Raw genomic sequence first — 20,079 nt, 5'->3', positions numbered from 1 at the left:
TTCTCCAAATAAAGTACACATTACAGTTTTGGTCGAGGGACTTGTGCCCCTCATGTAGGTTATATTGTCCTTTTAGTAAAAGGTCCACGTCTGTCGAATTACTGGCATGTGGTCTTTTCCGCAGATCCGTCCCTAACTGTGGCAAGTACATTTAATATATAATGGCACATGAAAAGCTTTGCGTCTTTGGTTCTATTATTTCTTAGTCAAAATGCCCCCAATGTTACACATTATATCTTCTATTTACAATTTTGAGAATTTTAGTACTGATAGATCCCGGAAAAGAGGAGAAGTTGAAGAAGAAGCACTGAAGTAATCCTATTAGTTAACACTTTTGGAAAATAAAATCTAAATAGCTATTCATCAAGACATAATTCACATGAGGTTAACACAACTGCTAATCAATATTATACGTTGAATTTCTATTAGAAATTTCAATAGATCATTTATACCATATTAGGGACGACTGTGGATCAGTAGGGAGAGTAGTTGTCGAACAATCGGAAGATTGTGGGTTAGATTCCAGCTTCCCCCTGTCAAATGTCAATGATCCACTGGACAAGGTACTTGACCCCAGGTTGCATTCATCCCTCATGAAAGAACAACATTTCCATTGTGTTTCCAGCAATTCCTCATTATAACAAATAGTGGAAAACTTAGACTTAACGGGAAGAAACATCCAGCAGAACCAGGCTCTGTGTAAATAGTCATTTGCTATGACCAACTGGGGTTTTGAGAAGACGGAGCAGAGAAACAAAAAGAGAATCAAAGCACTGATTTTAGGAGTCCTTTCAGTGTTAGAGAAAAGTAAAAGGGTAATGGCAGTACACGCTCCAGTGACGGCTTTATATAGTATAGAAACACAGCTAAGCAAATAAGCTGTGAACCAGTTTTCAGGTCTAGAAGATGAAAGAGAACACATAAAGTTAGTTTTAGTAAAAGCTCTACCAATGGCTATGTCTGAGAGAAACAAGGCTAAACATTGAAACACAGAGGCAAGTGTCATCTATCGGTGAACATTAAATTGTCACCAGCAATAGTTCAGGTGATGCCACCCCCCCAGGAAGATTAAACATATGAAAAATTGTACATCGATGTACATTTTATGAACTCTACATCTTGACATTTGAGTAGCCTGAAACTCTAATGAATGGAAAACAAAATGTTATTTTTTTAGGAACAATGACATTTCAGACACTTCGATATTTATATAAATGAATTCCTATACTGATTGTGGGTTGGATGGAAGTCTTTCTAAATATCTAAAATCTACTTTTTGGCTAGTAATGATACAATTATGATTTTTCCACACCAGCAAGGCCTGGTCATCGACCAAGTGTAAAACAGAGAAATGTAAAAGTCAATTTTTGATCACCTCAATCCATTTTAACAGGATTAAAGCGACAAAGTAAGGAATATTAAAAGGGACACTATAAGATAAATGGGGAGGTCTTCCAGGCACATTGCACCAGTCGAATGGCCTGAGAACTCCTTGGGATTCCTCCGAGTAGGAGAGCGCTATTGAAAAAAGAGCTGTATGGGTTTCCTTTCTAGACCTGATCTTAAATAAGCAGAAGTGAATGGCTAGATTGCATAGAGTATTGTTTCCATGCAGCTAGCTACTCCTTTTATACAGGGATGTAGCTGTAAAACTCGTACACATCGAGTTTGATTATATGTTTTAATGGCCTGCCATACATGGAAAGCTCTAGCGTTAGAAAGCTCCAAGGACCGCCCCCTTGATGACGTTGGAAACTGCGTAGCCCTCACGCGGGTCTTTTTTCGGGAGCGCGCCTTCTCCTCGCCAGCCATTCCAGCTAGGACTCAGAGTGGACGAGCTGCTCCCACAGTGCCGGAATAGACACCCGAAAAATCACGCTCCTCAAGCCTCGAGTGTCGTCGCGTTGCGTCTCTTCCCTGAACCGAACCAACAAACTCTGAATTTGCATTAAATATGCATAAAACCGCTTGTTGTCAAACGCCTCAGGTAAGATTTTCTTTTTCCTCCCCTCTTCCATGTGTGAAAGGGACGCTTGTTTTTTTGTCTTTTAAGTCGTTAGGGGCTGGTTGGCATGCCGAAAACCGTTAAAACATTTTTGTCTTGTCGCAATTTAGCCTTTGTCTTATAGTCGTTTATAACAGCTGGTTGAGACGCAACGAAGAGAAATGGGAAATAGCGCGAATGTCGAAGAGGCGCGGAAATGTGGCACACGAAACCGCCTCTTTCCGCTTTAACGACCAAACCGACGGATTCAAACGAAACCCTCCCGGCGGTTTTTTATTTAACGGTTTAACGGCACCGCGGCTGTCTCGCGGCTCCCCATCCGACCCTGTAAGCAGCAGGTAGAGGGGAGACGGGGGGGGGGGCTAACATCTGCCTTGCTTCAGGACCTTTTTGGGTGCTAACCGCGCCTTTCCAGTTGGCTCGTTGGTTTAAAAATAAATAAAATAAAATTAAGAGCCGTCTGCGTCTGGAATCTATGCCCGAGTCGAGTCAGGTTAAGCGGATACTTTTAAGGGGTCTCCCCGTGCTGACCCAGATTCCGGTGGTGACGTCTGGCTCGCGGCCATCCATCAGGGCCCTGCTGCCGTTAAAGGCTGAACATGAGACGGCGTGCCCTTAAGGGGGGGATGGTGCTTTACTACCATGTGGCGTTTTCTGTGCTGCTCAGTCAAGGAACCCGTGCTCGCATTTCTTTCCGACATGTTTTTTTTTTTTTTTTTTTTGTGTGTGTGTGTGTGTGTGTGTGTGTGTGTGAATTTCTCTCTATGTTGTGGTATTCTAATATTAAAGCGGTTTTAAACATGGAAACCACGCGGTCGTTTAATCATAACTAATTTTCATTTTGAAATTGTTTTTAATAGACTTAAAAAGATTCCTAAGCAGATTTCTGGGGGGGATAAAAGAAATTAAATGATTATGAATATGCGTCATGTTGAAAGTCTTTTTTTTTTTTTTGTGTGTGTGTTGGGTGGGGGGTGTCCCCTTCACATGCCCTAGTGTCACATTGTGATTGCTCCGTAGTTTATATAAAACTAAACGGCTTGTTTTCAAAACGCCTGTTCTGTTTATTTGTACACGATTTGTTAACATTCAACCGGTAAATTTCCACTCAGTCAAAGTGGGGGTAATATTCCCCCCAATACTGCGGCTCGCCACCAGGGGGGTGTCTAACAAGCATTGATTGTTCAACGTCAGACCTGCACTTGGGTGCCTGTTTAATCAGATGGAATAATTAGAGAGAGAGGAGGGGGGGGGGGGTAATGCGTTTTGTTACAGTCTGTAACAAACTAGTCGACAGGGACTCGCTCTTTTATTTCTCTGAATTGTTGTCTTCTCTTTGGTGCTGGTTTCTCATCTGTTTTGTGCAGAGCTGCTCTTGTTTTTTTTTTTTCTTCCCTCAAATGGAAATTCCCAGTCATGACTGTAGTGTGGCTTATGGATCTGGCGTGCACCTGGCAGCGGTACTGAACAATGTCATGCACGCTTTATATAAGCATTACCTTTGCATTTAGTGAACGCCCTTCCTGAAAAGCTTAATGGCTCCAGGATCAGATGGCTGATGGCTGTGATCGAAGTGAAAGCCATGTGTTCAGAGAATAATCTAGAGAGGTTGGGGGGGGGTGTGGCGTGCCTGCCAGCTCTGCTGCTTTTAGTGGAAGGGAAATGAGGCCCTGTGAGTTGTGGTGGTGGACCTAGCAGCGTGGAGGAGTTGGACGCTTGAGCCTTTGCCGGGAATCTTCTGCCAGATGTTGCGTAACAGCTTGGAAGTAGGTCAGCGCGCCATCCATCCACCATCAAGACAGGATGAATGCTTGCTGGGCGCGCTGTGTGCCGGGGTATAATAAAGGACTATATGTAGCGCGCTTCACCGTGTCTGTGAGAGCTAAAGACGCATCAATCAGGGAGGTTTAGGATCACAGGCGTTTGTAAAGCTCTTCTGATTTTTAGCAGGTTCCTGGTTACCCCTGTAATATAAAAAAAAAAAATTATATCCTAAATGCGTAGAGCGGTTAGTTTTCAAGATTATAGCTCACCATTTATTTTATTTTTATAAAACTTGCCAAATCAAATGTTTGCTGGGAAAAGCTGGGTTTTTTTCCCGATGTTATGATCGGGTGTAAAGTTATTATAACTGTACAGGAGCCTTAAGAATTGTTTCTGTTATTGATTCAATTTTTCTTCGTGTCTTTACACTGAGGAATGGAGAGGACTGTCTGTTACACAGCTATTATTAAATAAAGACAGGAATTTGACACTTGACTATCTTGCGTCTTTTCTTAGCATAGTTAGCTTGCCTAGTGTATTTCCTGTCAAGTAAATAGATCTTTATTTTGAGATTTCCAGAGGGCTGCCAACCGTATCAGGTATAGCATCCTGGCGAAAAGGTAAAATTGGATTTGTCTAAAGGGCAAGTATTTGAAATCGGTCCAACTTCCTTTTTCCACCTTGTATACAAGATCCTGTTTTTGCAGCTGGGAAAGTTTTTTTTTTTTTTTTCTTTTTTTTTTTCTAGAAGCCCCTTACAACAGCACACTTCAAATTTAAAACCCTCGCTGATGCTGAAACTAGGCACGTTTAAGTCTTCATTTAGTAAGAACTTCCACACCGAAGAGCGGGGTTAGTCCATAACACTCCTTATTGTCCAGAAAGTTGTTTTTTTTGGTGTTTTTTTGTTTCCAGGTGTTTGATCAGATCCCCAGCCAATTTGTTGTTGCGTCTTTAGTAATGTTAATGTTCAAGCCTTAAAGGCTTTTGCTGCGTCCAGACCAAAGGCTTTGGAGCATCAAGGTCATCGGGTTTACATGCAAAGTCTATGGTGGACGCACCTCGGGGGGCTTTGAGAGCTCCAGCGCTGCGCATTTTGAAGCTTTTGGCGCGTTTCATGTTGCAAATTTGGTCGTGGGTTAAGCACCTCTAGAGCGGCCGACGCAAGAGTTGGAAAATCTGAACTTTTTCAGCTGGATGCGGGGCGTTAACCAGAGACTCGGCTATGTGACTGTGTAGTGGGGGATAACATTTTCGTTTCGGATCACTGATGAATGTTAACATCGAGCCTCCTGACCGATGCCCACTAACCTGAGACAGACGCTGTTACTCTGAAATAGACCGCCTGTAGTTGGTAACCTGGCGGGAGACATAGGCACCGATGCCGGTCAGCAGGTTGTCAAACTGGGTTCAGGTGAGACGTAAATGGCGCTGAAAGCGACCCTCGCCGCTTCTGCAGTAGGGGAAACTCGCCAAACTTGGAATGCCTCTGAATTATCTGGTGAATTCAGACACGGCGCAGATTATATTACATTAATCAGTAAAAATAAAGCCACTGTTGATTTCATCCGCAATTTTCCAGAGAATCCGTCAGAGGAAAAGAACAGGGCAGGTCCTCCCAACGGGAGTCACTTTGTCAGACACCGTCAGAGCGTTGAGGTTCTAGTTGGACGCCTTTTTGACACTGAAAAGGTGTTTCATCTGAGCACAGCATTACTATATTATTTTTTTGTTACATTCTGCTAACCTTTTTCAAAAACGTGTCATGAAATGAATCACATTTCTCCTCCAGTAACTTAGTAAAGCTCTAAATTGGTTTAACTGTGTATCCAGTCTCATATTGAACCCTCGTCGTATTTACTCATTCTATTTTGTCTATTTAGTTTAAGTTGCATTTAATTCGTTCTCATACCTTCACCTACATTATTCCTCCAAATGTTTTAATGACACAGCTATGGGTTTTTTCCCCACTGAGACGTGACGGATCAGAGGGTGAGCAGATAGTGGTTAATAAGCAGCTTATAGAGAGCATGCAGCTCCTCGTCTTAAACGGGTTTGTGTAACTCGGCCGGAAAGAGGAAATCTTAAAGGGGCGTAGAGAATAATTCTGGGTAATTTTGGAAACAAACATATTTAAATAAATATTCCACATGTGACTCTGTTACAGAGTTATTAACTTTGGGTAAACATCTACACAGAATTGAGGATTTAATGTAAAAAAAAAAAAAAGGTCAACAGCTTGTAAATATAGTATATATATATATATATATATATATATATATATATATATATATATATATATATATAGATATAGATATATATATATATATATATATATATATATATATATATATATATATATATATATATATATATATATATATATATATATATATATATATATATATATATATTAAAATAGCACTATGCCTGTTATGCTTAAAGAAAGCCTTCAGACAGACATGGCTGCTGCTCTGGTTTTTCTTTTGTAGGATGTTAATAAAGCCGATTCGGCAGCCTGCGTTCATTAAGCTGCACTCTGCAGATGGCGGTGGTGGTCACCCATGGGATTAAAACGCTGTTCATCTCCCAATTTAAGATCTTGTCGATACAAATGCAGTTAGTCCATGTGATGGGGGGGCGGCGCCTTTAGACTTCTTTAAGCCGCACGTCTGCAGAGACCAAACCATGAGGCGAGGAAGACGAGCTGTTTCTGCGTATTGGTGTGTTTCATCAGGCCTTGTTAACCTTTTTCTGTATTTCTGAGAAAACCAGCCTCGCCTTTCTGCGCAGTGGGTGTGGAATACTGTAGCAAGTTCACCTTCAGAGCATTTTCTCCACTGGCTGGAGGGGGGGGGGGTGAATACAATGACTCCCACAGGAGGAGGAGCCGGCTTATGAGGGTTGTCTCGTAGGGCGGTATTTGATAGGTCTCCATTCAGAGAGTGATGACAGAGTTGGTGAAATGAGTCGGGCTGGAGCGTCCTCCCTGGCCCGGTGAGTTGTGACTGCGCTGTTAGGGATCGAAGAAGCACGTGTGAAACAAGCGGACAGAATCACGCCGGGCACAGTGAGCGTTGTGCTGTCATGTAATCTAGGAGGTATGTTTGAAAGATTATCATCAGTGCATCGGATCCTGAGGTTTAATTTTTACGTGGTGCTGGTTGACGTGTTGGATCGCCTCCTGAGTCTCGGTGCTTTAATGAAGAGTAGGAAAACCCCGGTTTGTCTTTTTGTGACTGTGGAGACGTTAATAGCTGCGGTTCGTGTTTGAGATCAAAAGCTTTTGGGAGGAAGACAGAGTGACCCTGGAGAGGGCAGAGCCATTTTAACCACCATCCTGTGTGTGTAGCGTTGCTTCATTTACCGTATGGGACTGACTCATGGTGCCAAGAACAGGCTCGGTCAATTTCATGTGGGGGAAATGACTAACTTTTTTTCCCCCTCTCTCCTCTTCCTCTAGGTTATAATGTATGACCAACAGAGAATAAGTACAACTCTATAGCCAACGGGATCTCGAGGACTTGATTACAGTCGCTTCAAGCCTGCTAGTTTGTCCGTGCGGCTGCTCCCCTTCTCCCCTCTCCGCACGTCTGTGGTCGGCCGGCCTCTCCTCCAACAGCCTCCCGTCCCCCCGTCGGGTGAAGAAGACTCGGTTCTGCTGTGATCTTAGTCTGCTTCGCCTGTTTCTGTTCGACGCCCAGCCCCGCCCCGCTGTTTCCCTGGACCTGGATTATTGTCTATCAGGTACGTTTGTGACTTAAAGGCCAGATGATGCACGGCGCTGCATTATAAGCTCCTAGTTCTAATCCTCCCTTTGTAACGATTGACGTTAATTCATAAGAACCGCACGATTTGAAAGAGAATATCACGTCTAGCTGTTTGTTTTCATTTGTGACTTTTTGCCGTCTTCCTCAGGAATCTTATCGAAATTCGCCAAGATGACTCCCAATGGGTATTTGATCTTTGATGACGAGACGTTCCTGGATTCCACCGTGGCCAAAATGAACGCCCTGAGGAAGAGCGGCCAGTTCTGTGACGTCAGGCTGCAGGTAACGCCTGTCGTTTAACGGAGCGTCTTTGTTCAAACGGGTCTCTCATACATCGTTTCCTTTTCCAACCCTTGACACCTTCTGTCCCCGTTTTTGCCGTACCCTTTGCAGGTGTGTGGTCACGAGCTGATGGCTCACCGCGCCGTCCTGGCGTGCTGCAGTCCGTACCTGTTTGAGATCTTCAACAGCGACGTGGAGACCCACGGAGTCTCTCACGTCACTTTTGAAGACTTGAACCCAGAGGCTGTGGAGGTCTTGCTCAACTATGCCTACACTGCCCAGTTAGTAGCCTTTATTTTCAGTCTCCTGGTTTTATTTGCTGTACGTAACGCGCTTTGCTTTCTAAAGTGTCTGACGCGCTCTCTGTGTCGGCTCAGGTTAAAGGCAGAGAAAGACCTGGTCAAGGACGTTTACTCTGCAGCCAAACGGTTCAAGATGGAGCGAGTCAAACAGGTGTGCTTACCGTTTTCTTTTTGTTGTTGTTTTTACGGCACCAGGCAGCAGGAAATGTCCCGCGCCCTTGATTGTTGCTGAAACCATTTTGCTCCTCAGATATGTGGAGACTACCTGCTGTCCAAAGTGGATTCCCAGAACGCCATCTCTTTCCGGAGCTTCGCCAACTTCATGGGAGACGGCCGACTCTTGGCCAAGGTGGACGCTTACATCCAGGACCATCTGCTGGAAGTGTCCGAGCAGGAGGACTTCCTCAAGCTACCCAGGCTAAAGGTAATAATTTAAACACACGAAAAAACATCCCCAGTTCACTGCAAAAAAAGGAACTAAAAATAAGTAAACATTTCTTGAAATTAGTGTATTTTTCCTTGATTTGAGCAGGTAGATAAGACTATTTGCCAATAGAATGGGATTTTTGCACTTAAAACAAGAACAATTCATCTCTAAAATAATATATTTAGACATCCTGCACTTGAAATAAGACGATGGAGATGAATTGTTCCTATTTTAAGTGCAAAAATCTTATTCCATTGGCAAATAGTCTTATTTACCTGCTCTAATCAAGGAAAATTACATTGATTTCAAGAAAATGTCACTTTTAGTTCTGTTTTTGCAGTGTTGGTTTAGGACGTAGGGAAGAAAACGCGTTTTGTTCAGATCTCTTGTTTTTGTCTCTCGCTTGGTAAATTCAAAAGCTACACTTGAATTGAGGTGTGTAGCGTCACCCTGAACGCATCCATTCCTACAGGGATGCACGGCGGGGGCAGCATCATGCTGTGGGGACAGGAAAGCTAGTCAGAGTTAATGGAGAGGACGGCAGCCGAAGCTACATTTGATCAGAACTACGGCGACTCAAAGCGCGTTTATCTGTTGCAGTTAGGGATGCATCCGTGTGGAAGAACTTTGATAACCGTCTATCGCTTCCTTTTATTCCGCAGTGATGCTTTTCGTTGCTTAATCACTGACTTTTCATGGACATGTGGTTGTAATCTGGCAAAATCTGGACTAGCCGTCACTGCAGGCGCACCTAGACTGAAGCCACTAGCATCATTTGCTGCTCTTTGCATTAAATGTGGGCTTTTTTAATGTTTTCCAGTTAGATGTGATGCTTGAAGACAACCTGGCCCTGCCCAGCAACGGCAAACTCTACTCGAAGGTGCTGAACTGGGTGCAGCGTAGCCTGTGGGAGAACGGCGAGCAGCTGGAACGCCTGATGGAAGAGGTCAGTATCGAAGCGCGCCGCCTCGGCTCTCTGAGTTCCTTTGGTCTTACTCCGCCCTCCCCCTCCCTCCCTCCCTCCCGTTGACTTCAAGAAGTCATGACGGAGACTGAAGTAGAACTGGCATGCCGCTGTCATGCTCCTTTTGTCAGGACTGTTCTTTTGTTTTCCTCTGATTTGAGGTGTTTTGGAGTATGAAACTGTATTCCTGATCCATACGTCAGATTAGAGGTGAGCCAACAAAGAGCTGCTGCTTGCTCTTGTTTCTCCTTTGGGCTTGTTTTTGGCTTTTTCTTTGATTTATTTATTTTATTTTGAGTATGTGGTTGGTTTACACACAACCCCATGTTAATATTACAGGGCTCGTCTCATCTGAAACAAACTCAAAAGGTTCCCAAAGGTCTGGTCCTTGGTTCTGCTTTCTCACTGCCCCTTTTTTATATTTTATTTATTTATTTTTTTTATATTTTACTTTTTTACTATCTGAACAGGTTCACGGTTGTTGCTCCAGCACTAACAGGCGCTCCTCCCCGTTGATTTTTCCCTGTAGGTTTATTATCATCAGCAGGAGACCAGACTGAGGAGCCAGGACTGAGCGGCCAGGGTAAATGAGTGAAAGAAAAGAGGGAGGAGAGGAGCGCCACAGCTGCCTCTCAGCACCCCCTCTTTGCAGCCGAGCAGTGCTGTGCCTCCATATGTCCCTTCCACGCATACAGATTGCATCCCATTCCTCAGTCTACCAGATCACATTACTCACAAGCATTAAGCAATCACTACATTAACCTGAATGTCTCATTTGCTTTACTTTAAGCCTATTAATGAGATGGATCACCTCCAGTGTTCTCGACTGGCTTTGATTTTTGTCAAAGATCTGACCGGCAGATTCCAGTTTCTCTTTGGGAGAAATATTCTTTTTTTTTTTTTTTTAGCAGAATTATAGTACCTTTTTTTTATTTTTTTAAGATTTTTCTTTCCCCCCTGCGCCCAATGGCAGGACATTTTGTTTTTGACAATCCCTTGACTTTAGAAATGCTTTCAGAAATGGGCCATGATCTGATTGGCTGGAGGGGAACCAAAAGCTCCACCTTTTCTCCAAACCCAATACTCTACCTGACCACTAATGGGTCGCATTAAGAGCAACGTTCCTCAGGTGTGCCGTTAAGTGGTGAAAAAATCACACACAGCTTCCTAATATAAGATCCAAGCAGGAGTCCTGGGGACAGTTTCTCTGCTACCAGCCGGTCCCATCTGGGGATAACGGGAAATAACGACACCTTATGCTCTGTCTACTCCTTAATTTAACGCAACAATCCTTCCGTACTTTTAAAGCCACCATCGTCGCGCTGCCTCTCCTAAAAGTTCCTGCTGCGTCTTTGGTGGCGGCCCGGGATCAATTCTTCACCAATAGTGACCGTTTTCTTCAGCCGTAGCGCTACAGTTAGCCACCAAGTACGCCGCTGTCGTTGCATTCGTTGGTGCGACCGAGATGTCTTAGTTGGATGCAACGGACAGAATTCAGCCATCTTTTCAAAATAAAATGAGACTTAAATGGTATGTAAAACTGAATTATTGTAATAAATTCTTTCTGTGTGGCCTGTCACCGAGTGAGCCAAAGGCCCGGTACTAGTTTGTGGCCCACTTATCTAAGAGATATTGTCAGATCTGTAATTTCTAGGGATGCACCCATATGAAAATTTGGGCCGGTATCTGATATTAATGTTGCTGTTATGATCGCTACACACATTTACATTTCTGTGATGGTCAAACTTTGTACTGACTGAAAACTTTGCTAACTGAATTTTTGAATGTGGGTTAGCTCAGCCTTTTTTTTTTTTTTTTTTTTTTTTATTAATCTTCGCGTCGTTTAAAAACTCCTGCGTTGCATCACTGTCACGTGGCCGAACAGGCGCCGCATTACCAAACCCCTCTAGAAACGGGCACAAAGGACAACTAAATGGGAATGAACATCGGTTAATAGTTTTACTTATTTTTAAATCATATCGGTCCGATAATGCCGCTATATTGTGCATCCCTAGTAATTTCTTTGCTTTTGAAAAGGTGAAAAGGCGTCCTGTGTAACGCAGACAGCTCCCTCTCACATGGTGTGTCGTCGTCACTGCGCCTAATATAAATATTCAAGGATCCATCGTGACAGAATGGCTACTTAAGGCTCATTTGTAATCACAGTAAACTAATGATTTAATAATCTAACACAACAACAAATCGGCAAAGAGTTTTGTCCTGTCCAACTATTATGGTGAAACGACCTTGGAGAATAATCTTAATATCCTGTGATAAGATGCAAAACTATTAGCTGCACAGGTTATGCACCGTTTATATTTTTATATATAGAACCTTCTCTCCTCTAATGTACAAGAGTTTACTACATTTAATGATTTTTAGAGACTACTCTGTAGCTTTTTCCTGTCATAAATACTTCATTATTTTGGTTCTTTCAGTGATATTGAAGTTTGCTGAAATTGGCATCTGCAGGTCGGAGCTTTAAGTGATCGGAAATTGGCAAAAAACAAAACAGATTGGTTTATCTCGGCTTAAAACCAATGCAGTAGCGTCTAAGTCAGTTTAATTCAATCTGGTGTTTAGATCAAGTCTTGCTACCTGGTCTGTTTACATTTGTCCAAAGGTCTAACAAATCAGGCTGGACTAAATCAGCTGATTAAATGTCTCCTGTCACTCTGAATGGAAAAACTCAGCTTATTCTTTAAAAAATAGGACTCCTTATAAAATCTTTCCCTACAGAAGCCTGTAATACTTCTGCTTCAGTTTTTTTTATTTATTTATTTTTTTATATTATAGATTAAAAAAAAATGAAAGTCTGATGTTGAGCTGAAATCTACTTTTAATGGCATGAATTATTATTATTAGCCTCTGAGCTACGGTGCTTTCACTGACTGGATAAAATTGGATTTCTGAGTAGCGACTCAGACCCAGTCACGATGAAAATCATCTAATTCCGCTCACCAACCAATCGGTGTGCTCCGTTATTATTTTATATTCCCTTCAAAAACGCCTTTTGACCAAAAACCAGCGATGATTCTGATTTACGTGTTTCTCTCTGAGAGACGACAAATTGTCAAAATGACCTTTTTTATTTATTTATTTATTTATTTTTCCCCTTCGATTCTGAAGTAGCCCTCCTCTGAAAAGTCGTGACATCTTTGCTCATCTTGAAACATGTCGCTTGTTCTGTTGGATCGGGTTAAAGCCTGGGCTGCAGGTCATAAATGCGGCGCTGTGCTCCGGATCCGGCTGCTTACACAGTGACCGACGTCTTCAGCTCAAGGACGGCGAGAGGGACACAAACACACACCGCCTACGTGAAGGCTTTCCAGACGCGGCCATCAGGTTCCCTCTCGCCGTCCGCCCACAGGAACCAGTTCCACCCTTCAGGGCCCCCCCCCCCCCCTCCTCCTGACCTCACGGTTAACCCTGCCTGCGTCTTTTTAAAGGAGGTTTTCCATTCAGCCGAAGGTCCAGATGTCCGTCCCTTCCCTCTTTTCCTGTTCGCAGCTCTGCCAACCCCCCCTCCCCCTCCCCCCTTCCCCTCCTCATTGTTGGGGTTCTGAGTCTGTTGCCATGAAGACAGCCACATGGGTGTGTTGTTCCTGTTTGTCTTGCAGGTGCAAACGCTCTACTACTCACCTGACCATAAGCTGGTGGATGGAGGGCTGGTGATTGATGGGCACAGTGAGGTGTTTGGTGGCGAGGACGACCACCTTCAGTTTGTGCAGGTATTCAACTGCTTGGACCCGGCTTCACTGTAATTAGGAAGCCTCTGGCGCAAACCTGGGCGGCTCTGCTCTTTAGTGTCAGCGCTCGTGTTCGGCCCAGCGCATCACGGCCCGCGCCTCCGTGCCGCAATAACGCCTTAATGCGTCTGCTGCTGCCGTCGGCCGGGCTTCACCGCCTGCTCCGTTAGGGCATTGTGGACATCTATTTTTAGTGCCAGTGTATTTAGCAGAGGCTGTGAAGTGTGTTTGCTGTAACATTTGGCGACATGTCGGCGCTTGGCTTGTTAAAATGTAGCTTGGCCCGCTGGATCAAAGCGTAGATTGGGGATGCTGCTAGCTCTGGTGTGGGCCACTGGTGGGCCCGTGGTGCAAGCTCGGCTCCTGTAGCTGCGTTGTGCTCTTGCAGAAGAAACCCGTGCGCGAGAGTGCCCAGAGACAGCAGAGCTGCAGCTCTTCAGGAAGCCTCTCGCCCTCCAACCAAGCAGCCAATGTCCAAAAACAGACCACCAGGAGAGACTGGAAGTACATCGCCTCTGAGAAGACCACAAGTAAGCGTTTTTGCCCTTTAAGGTTGATGCAGTCGAGTTTCTGAAGTTGAGGGGGGGGTGTTTAAGACGACTTTTGCTCCCGTGTTCCCAGACAACAACTACCTGTGTCTGGCTGTGCTGGACGGCGTGCTGTGTGTGATCTTCCTGCACGGTCGCAACAGCCCCCAGACGTCTCCGACCGCCACCCCCTGCCTGATGAAGAGTCTCAGCTTCGAAGCCCAGCCCGAGGAGCAGGAGGAGCACCCGCTCTCTCCCATGCATTACGCTCGCTGCGGCCTGGGCACCGCAGCCCTCAACGGGAGACTAATCGCAGCAGGTTGGCTTTCAATTTCTGCAAATGGAACAAATATCTCTATTTAGCCTTTTTCTTCGACACTCTTCATTAAAATGCAGTGAAACTAACGTCTTGACCTTTGTACTAAACTGTGGTGGAGTATGCAGCGCCCTAGGCACGCCATCCCCACCCTGGAACATGGTAGCGGTAGCTTCAGTTAGGGCTGGGCGATAAATCGATTTAATCGATTAATTCGAATTTACAATTCTTTAAGATTTCATTTTTGGAAAATCTGGATTTTATTTTGCCAATACACTCATTGGGTTTCCATGAAGAGAACAGCATGTGATGCTGAATATATGTTAGGCAAATGTATTGTCAATATATTGTTAAGTGGAAACTTTTTTTTATTATAATACGAGGTACTTCATTTACTTATTAACTTTTTTTAACTTAGTTTGAGGTTCACAAGTGCAGTGAAGCCTGTTCTTAGCTAAATGTGTAATACCACTAGCAGCAAATGTTGTGTTATATTTTCATTGTTTATAATGGCACGGCTGCCATCTTGTTTTACAAGCATGTTTCACAGCTTGTTTTTAGTTGCACTTTGAATTCAGGTCAACTCCCTGACAAAATGCTTGACATGAAAGCAAGGTTTTAAAATAATTTCTTTTTATGAAACAAAAAGGAGGAAAAAATCGATTAATCGAATTTGGTATGATAAAATCGGAGGTTTATTTTTTTAATCCATATCGCCCAGCCCTAGCTTCAGTGTGGCAAGGATTTGCTTCAGGCAGGAAAGCTGGGAAATAACAAAACTGAATCTTTCAAAAAAAGGGATGCCAAAATTGTATGTTTATGTCTGAGATGCTCAGCTAGCGGGTTTTGATCCTGTTTAACTCGAGCTTTATGGGGGAAACTGCTTCTGCAGACATTAAGCGTGGTCGTCCTTTCCCGTTCTCTAGGAGGCTACAACCGAGAAGAGTGTCTGAGGACTGTGGAGTGCTACGACCCCAGCGAGGACTGTTGGACCTTCATCGCTCCCATGCGGACGCCGAGGGCTCGTTTCCAGATGGCGGTGCTGATGGTGGGTTCACACGCTTTTAGTCTCCCACAAAGTGGCGTTCTGAATATTGACCGAGCGTGCCTGCGCCTGCTGGGACTCGTTCCACTTGTCTCAGTCAAACGGCAATTATTACTCAGTTACGTTTTGCTGGCCGTTGCTGATTATTTGTTTCGTGCCGTGGCCGCCTCTCAGGGCCAGCTGTATGTGATCGGCGGTTCCAACGGACACTCTGACGAGCTGAGCAGTGGGGAGATGTACGATCCACAGACCGACGAGTGGGTTCAAGTGCCAGAGCTGAGGACAAACCGCTGCAACGCAGGTCAGTCTGGGGATGGTAGTCCTGTCCGAGAACGGCGCCTGCTTTGCCTTTTTAAACTCGTCTGATTGGCCCATCTGACTCGCTGCCGTCTCCTTTCCAAAGGCGTCTGCTCCTTGAACAACAAGCTTTATGTTGTTGGAGGGTCGGACCCCTGCGGGCAGAAGGGCCTGAAGAACTGTGACGTCTTTGACCCTGTGGCGAAAACCTGGTTCAGCTGCGCCTCCCTTAACATCAGTAAGTATCCACTCAGGTTCACACCAACAGGCCGGCTTTAATGTTGGCCTGCAGCAAGATTCCTGAAATATAATATCCAACCAGTCTGCTGCCATAGCGATACGATTTTACATACAGGAAGTTGCAATGACAGAATATACCGTTCTAGGGCTGGATGATATGGGGAAAAAAATTGATTAAAATGGAAATCATATTGATCCATATCAACAAATTTAAAACATTTTAAGTGCAGCCCTGGCCATTTTATGCTGTTGCTTAGCAACCTATTTTTAAAAATAGAACACACAAACACTTAATTCAAACTCAACCCTTTATTCAACCAACTTTCTACCAAAACTACAAGTTTAAAAAAAAAAAAGAAAAACGGGTGCTCTCTGAACTCTCTGAAGTGGGCGGAGCTTAGTTCCTGGGTCTGCGTTGTGATTGGTTAGGCAAAGTGGGTTTGCCTCCACATGGAAGGGAAGACAGTTACGGAAGTAAGAAAATCTAATTGTATTACTTGTTTTAGAGTTTATATAATTGTACATAGCATTAAGTACAGGTCAATCAGTTTAATACATAGACTTGCTTGTTGGTTGGACTTTATGTTCAACAAGGATTGATGTCCAAATCAACTAAAAGCTGTTCTCTTGAACAAAATTCTGATTAATAGAAACATTAAAAGTTCTTGTTTTAAATAGTCCTTGTTTACAAACATCTTTATTTAGAGGCCATTTTTGTTGCTTGTGGTTAACGCAGAGAAAAGTCAAAATTGCAATTTTGGTTGAAATATATTGTAGGCAGAACGCAATCATTTCTGCTCTGAGTTTAGATGCTGCGGGTCTTTTAGCAACTAATCCACACGGCGAGGAAACAAAATGATTTGTTTTTTGTATATGTTTAAAAAGACATGATAAATTAAACTGGAAAAATAAATCGCATTAAATCGCAATATTAAGAAAATACATCGCAATTAGATTATTTTCCAAAATCGTTCAGCCCTAGTTGGGAGGATGTAATGACTAATCTTAACCTGCATGGCTGAAAGGCATAAGGAAGGAAAACATTCATTCTATTGAACTTTTTATTGACCCTTTTTTCTATCGATTGAATTACCGGCCAGCCTTATATTATTCTATATCGGTTCTATCTAACCGGTCTGTATATCTGGAAGGGCACAGACTCAAACAATAAGTTTGTGGCTGCAGTGTTAAAACCAAAGTGGATCTATGCTGAAGTTGCGTCAATAATGATCACAACTCTTGTTCTCAGGGAGACACCAGGCGGCGGTGTGTGAGTTGGACGGCTTCATGTACGTGATTGGAGGAGCAGAGTCGTGGAATTGCCTGAACACGGTGGAGCGCTACAACCCCGATAACAACACCTGGACCCTGGTGGCCCCCATGAACGTGGCCCGCAGGGGAGCCGCCGTTGCTGTGCATGCAGGTGAGCCCCACATAAATCATGTTTTTCTGTCATCATTTGGGTGGATGCTTCTTTATGCACGTACACAAACACTCGCACATGTGACGCAAGAACTACAGCAACTATGTCAGGTGCGTTTGCTAACAGCTAGCATTTAGCTCGGGGCTAATGACGTAGCGTGATTATGTGGAGATATTTGGCAGGAGTCAGACTTACTTTGCCGGTTGATTTCTACGTCTACTGGCCAACTTGGCCGGCGAATCGGGAAGTTACTTTCGGACACCGTCACGTAATGTCCCAACGAGAGACTTTGAAATGTCTAAACGTAACGTGACAAAATGTGAGGGGGTTGAGCTCGCCCTTTTATGGCTGAGCTCGTTGCTTTGGAAGAAACCCGTGGCGCCGCAGAGCTCAGACGCTGACCTGGTTTCCCTCTACGCAGGCAAGCTGTTTGTCGTGGGCGGCTTTGACGGCTCCCACGCTCTCCGCTGCGTCGAGGTGTACGACCCGAGCCGCAACGACTGGAGGATGCTGGGTAGCATGATATCATCCCGCAGCAACGCCGGCGTGGCCATGCTGGGCGAAACCATCTACGTGGTGGGCGGCTTCGACGGCAACGAGTTCCTCAGCACGGTGGAGGTGTACAACCCCGAAACGGATGAGTGGAACGACTGCGCCAAAGCCTCTTCTCCCCTCTCGGAGTGAAGGGGGGGGGGGACAGGGTTTTGGAGATTCTCAGTGCTTCACTCATTTCCAAACTAACAGGCTTAGTGACGTAATCGTGTTTCGTGACGTTTTTGTGTATGAACGGGTATCTGTGGGTGGGTGGGTGTGTTGAGGTGAGGAGTCTTCAGTGAAGACTGGCTTATTCTTGGCAGGTTGGGAGGGGGGAGGGGGGGGGGGGGGGGGGGCTGGGTCTATTGCTGCCCAAAACAACATGACGCCTTTGCATATTGCATAGATTTTGGTTTTGTCTTGTATATATTTTGTTTCTTCCTCAGATTTTGTGTCATATGCCAACATTTACTACACACTTAGTGCTTTTCGTTTCATTTAAAGTTTAGGAGCTAGTCACATGGAGGCTTTTCAGATGAGTTTTTATTGTTTGACCACCTAAAAAGGTGCCAGTTTGAAGTGGTAATAATTTGGGCTCAGATGATGCTGTTATTGTTTTTTTTGTTGTTTTTAAAAGAAATCTTCAGTTGTGGCAATGCATTTCTTCTCAAATATTTAAAGGTTGGTGATTTAAAGCCTTACTCAGTGTGAGTTGCTAAACACCCATCACTGCTTTCTGTCATTTTAAACAAGCAGGATTGCTTTTTGACTCTTAAAATGATGGCCTTTTTTATATTTTTATACACTGCTGATTTACCAGTAACATGAGATGTAGTAGCAGAGAGTTTAAGTGAATTTAACCAGTGCCAGATTTAGGTGACCTTTCTTGTGCACATCCCAAAAACGCACAACCATGCTTCTGCTAAAAATACTTCTTTTCTTTTTTTTTTTTTGTCATTTTTAACTAGTCGTGTAGAGCTACAGTTTACTAAGAATCATTTTGTGTTTTAAAGTGTCAGGCATTGGCAGATTTTTCTGGAAGGAATGTTGGAGCAAGAAATTTCACATTTGTAACAATTCTTAATTAATAAATCATATAAATCAAGATTTTTCTCTTCAGCCTGCTTTGTTCTTGTTGGGTAATTACTTTGTGATCCTGTCCTTTTTAAGCGATAACACAGGTGCATCTCTGATAAAGATTCTTCTGGGATTCAAACATCCTGATAAGACTGAAGTGCACACGATTATCTATCCATGATGTTGCTCTCATCTGCAATCAGGTCACCGTCATTCCTAGGCCCTCTGGCAGGTTCTGGGGTGTCAAGAATGAGGAGGAAGCTCGTTTTGGCTGCTTTAATCCAGGATCTTCAGTCACAATCCATGTCTCATGGCCATAGGTGGTCAGAACGTAGATAGACCGGTAAATCGAAGGCTTTGTTTTTTTTTTTTACTCGGCTCTTTCTTCACCACAAGAGACTGGAGCAGTGCCCACATTACTGCAGAGGAAGCCCCAATCTGTCCATCTCGCATTTTATCCTCCGCGCTAAACTGATTCAGATTGTATCTGGCATACAATCTGAATCGGAAAAATAGGAAATGGGATATGCTACCTGATCATACTCACTGCTTTATAAGTGCTTTATAAGTGTAACTATTGGAGTAACGACTGCAACCATGCACCATAGCTGCAATAATAACTAATAACTTATGTGCAATAAGCTATTTAAACAAGGTGCTATAATCCGTGCATTAAGCCTGTGCAATAGTCCTGTATAAACTGTATAATATATGTGCAATAACATATTTATACATAGGAGTGTACAGAATTGTATATTGTATATACCTGTATAACTGTATCTAACTGATTCTACTTACCTACTTTGACACCTTCTTCTGACTTTTGACTATTGAGCCGATGGGACAAGTGAATTTCTCCACTGTGAGATCAATAAAGCTTATCTTATCTTAAAAAGAGAGGGAAGACATGCGGGTCAGGACTTACGCCAGAGACGGCCGTGTCGAGGCCTCCGAACATGTTCTACCCCTTCACCACCACACCTTATATTTCTGAACTAGAGAGATTGCAGTTGGAGTTCCTCAAGGCTGTTCTCGGACAGCTTTTATTCAATATTTACGATAAATACCCTTTTATTGTCCCACACTGGGGAAAATTCCAGCATTTATTACATGATTCCCCTAGCTAAGATTTTGAAGTACTAAAATGTCTTTATAATATCTCCGGTAATGACATACAACTTATTTCTCAACACTTGTAATAGTCACTGGATCAGCGTCTCCAAAATGTCAGAGTGGAGGTGTTGGGGTGTCTTTGAGCTTAATGCACAAAAACCAGAAGACTGCACATTTGTTCCCAAAATTAAAGGTTGGAAATCATCACACAACTAAGCTCTGCGAGGCTAAACTCATTTAAACC

At 43.7% G+C, this 20,079-nt stretch overlaps 1 protein-coding gene across 1 annotated transcript; it reads left to right on the top strand.

Moving 5' to 3' along the window:
* The first annotated feature begins 1,797 nt into the window (after nucleotides 1-1,797).
* Nucleotides 1,798-18,752, top strand: ivns1abpa (influenza virus NS1A binding protein a). Its single transcript, XM_012851645.3, has 15 exons — nucleotides 1,798-1,987; nucleotides 7,233-7,516; nucleotides 7,688-7,821; nucleotides 7,933-8,102; nucleotides 8,199-8,274; nucleotides 8,374-8,547; nucleotides 9,371-9,496; nucleotides 13,135-13,245; nucleotides 13,652-13,793; nucleotides 13,885-14,109; nucleotides 15,033-15,154; nucleotides 15,326-15,452; nucleotides 15,555-15,686; nucleotides 16,938-17,111; nucleotides 17,533-18,752. The coding sequence occupies exons 3-15, from the start codon at nucleotides 7,711-7,713 to the stop codon at nucleotides 17,793-17,795; spliced, it is 1,953 nt and encodes a 650-aa protein (XP_012707099.2). The 5' UTR covers nucleotides 1,798-1,987; nucleotides 7,233-7,516; nucleotides 7,688-7,710; the 3' UTR covers nucleotides 17,796-18,752.
* The last annotated feature ends 1,327 nt before the right edge of the window (nucleotides 18,753-20,079 follow it).

This window comes from Fundulus heteroclitus, chromosome 9 (assembly GCF_011125445.2).
Source record: "Fundulus heteroclitus isolate FHET01 chromosome 9, MU-UCD_Fhet_4.1, whole genome shotgun sequence".
Classification (NCBI taxonomy): Eukaryota; Metazoa; Chordata; class Actinopteri; order Cyprinodontiformes; family Fundulidae; genus Fundulus; species Fundulus heteroclitus.
This window is presented reverse-complemented; position numbering and strand designations above follow the sequence as displayed.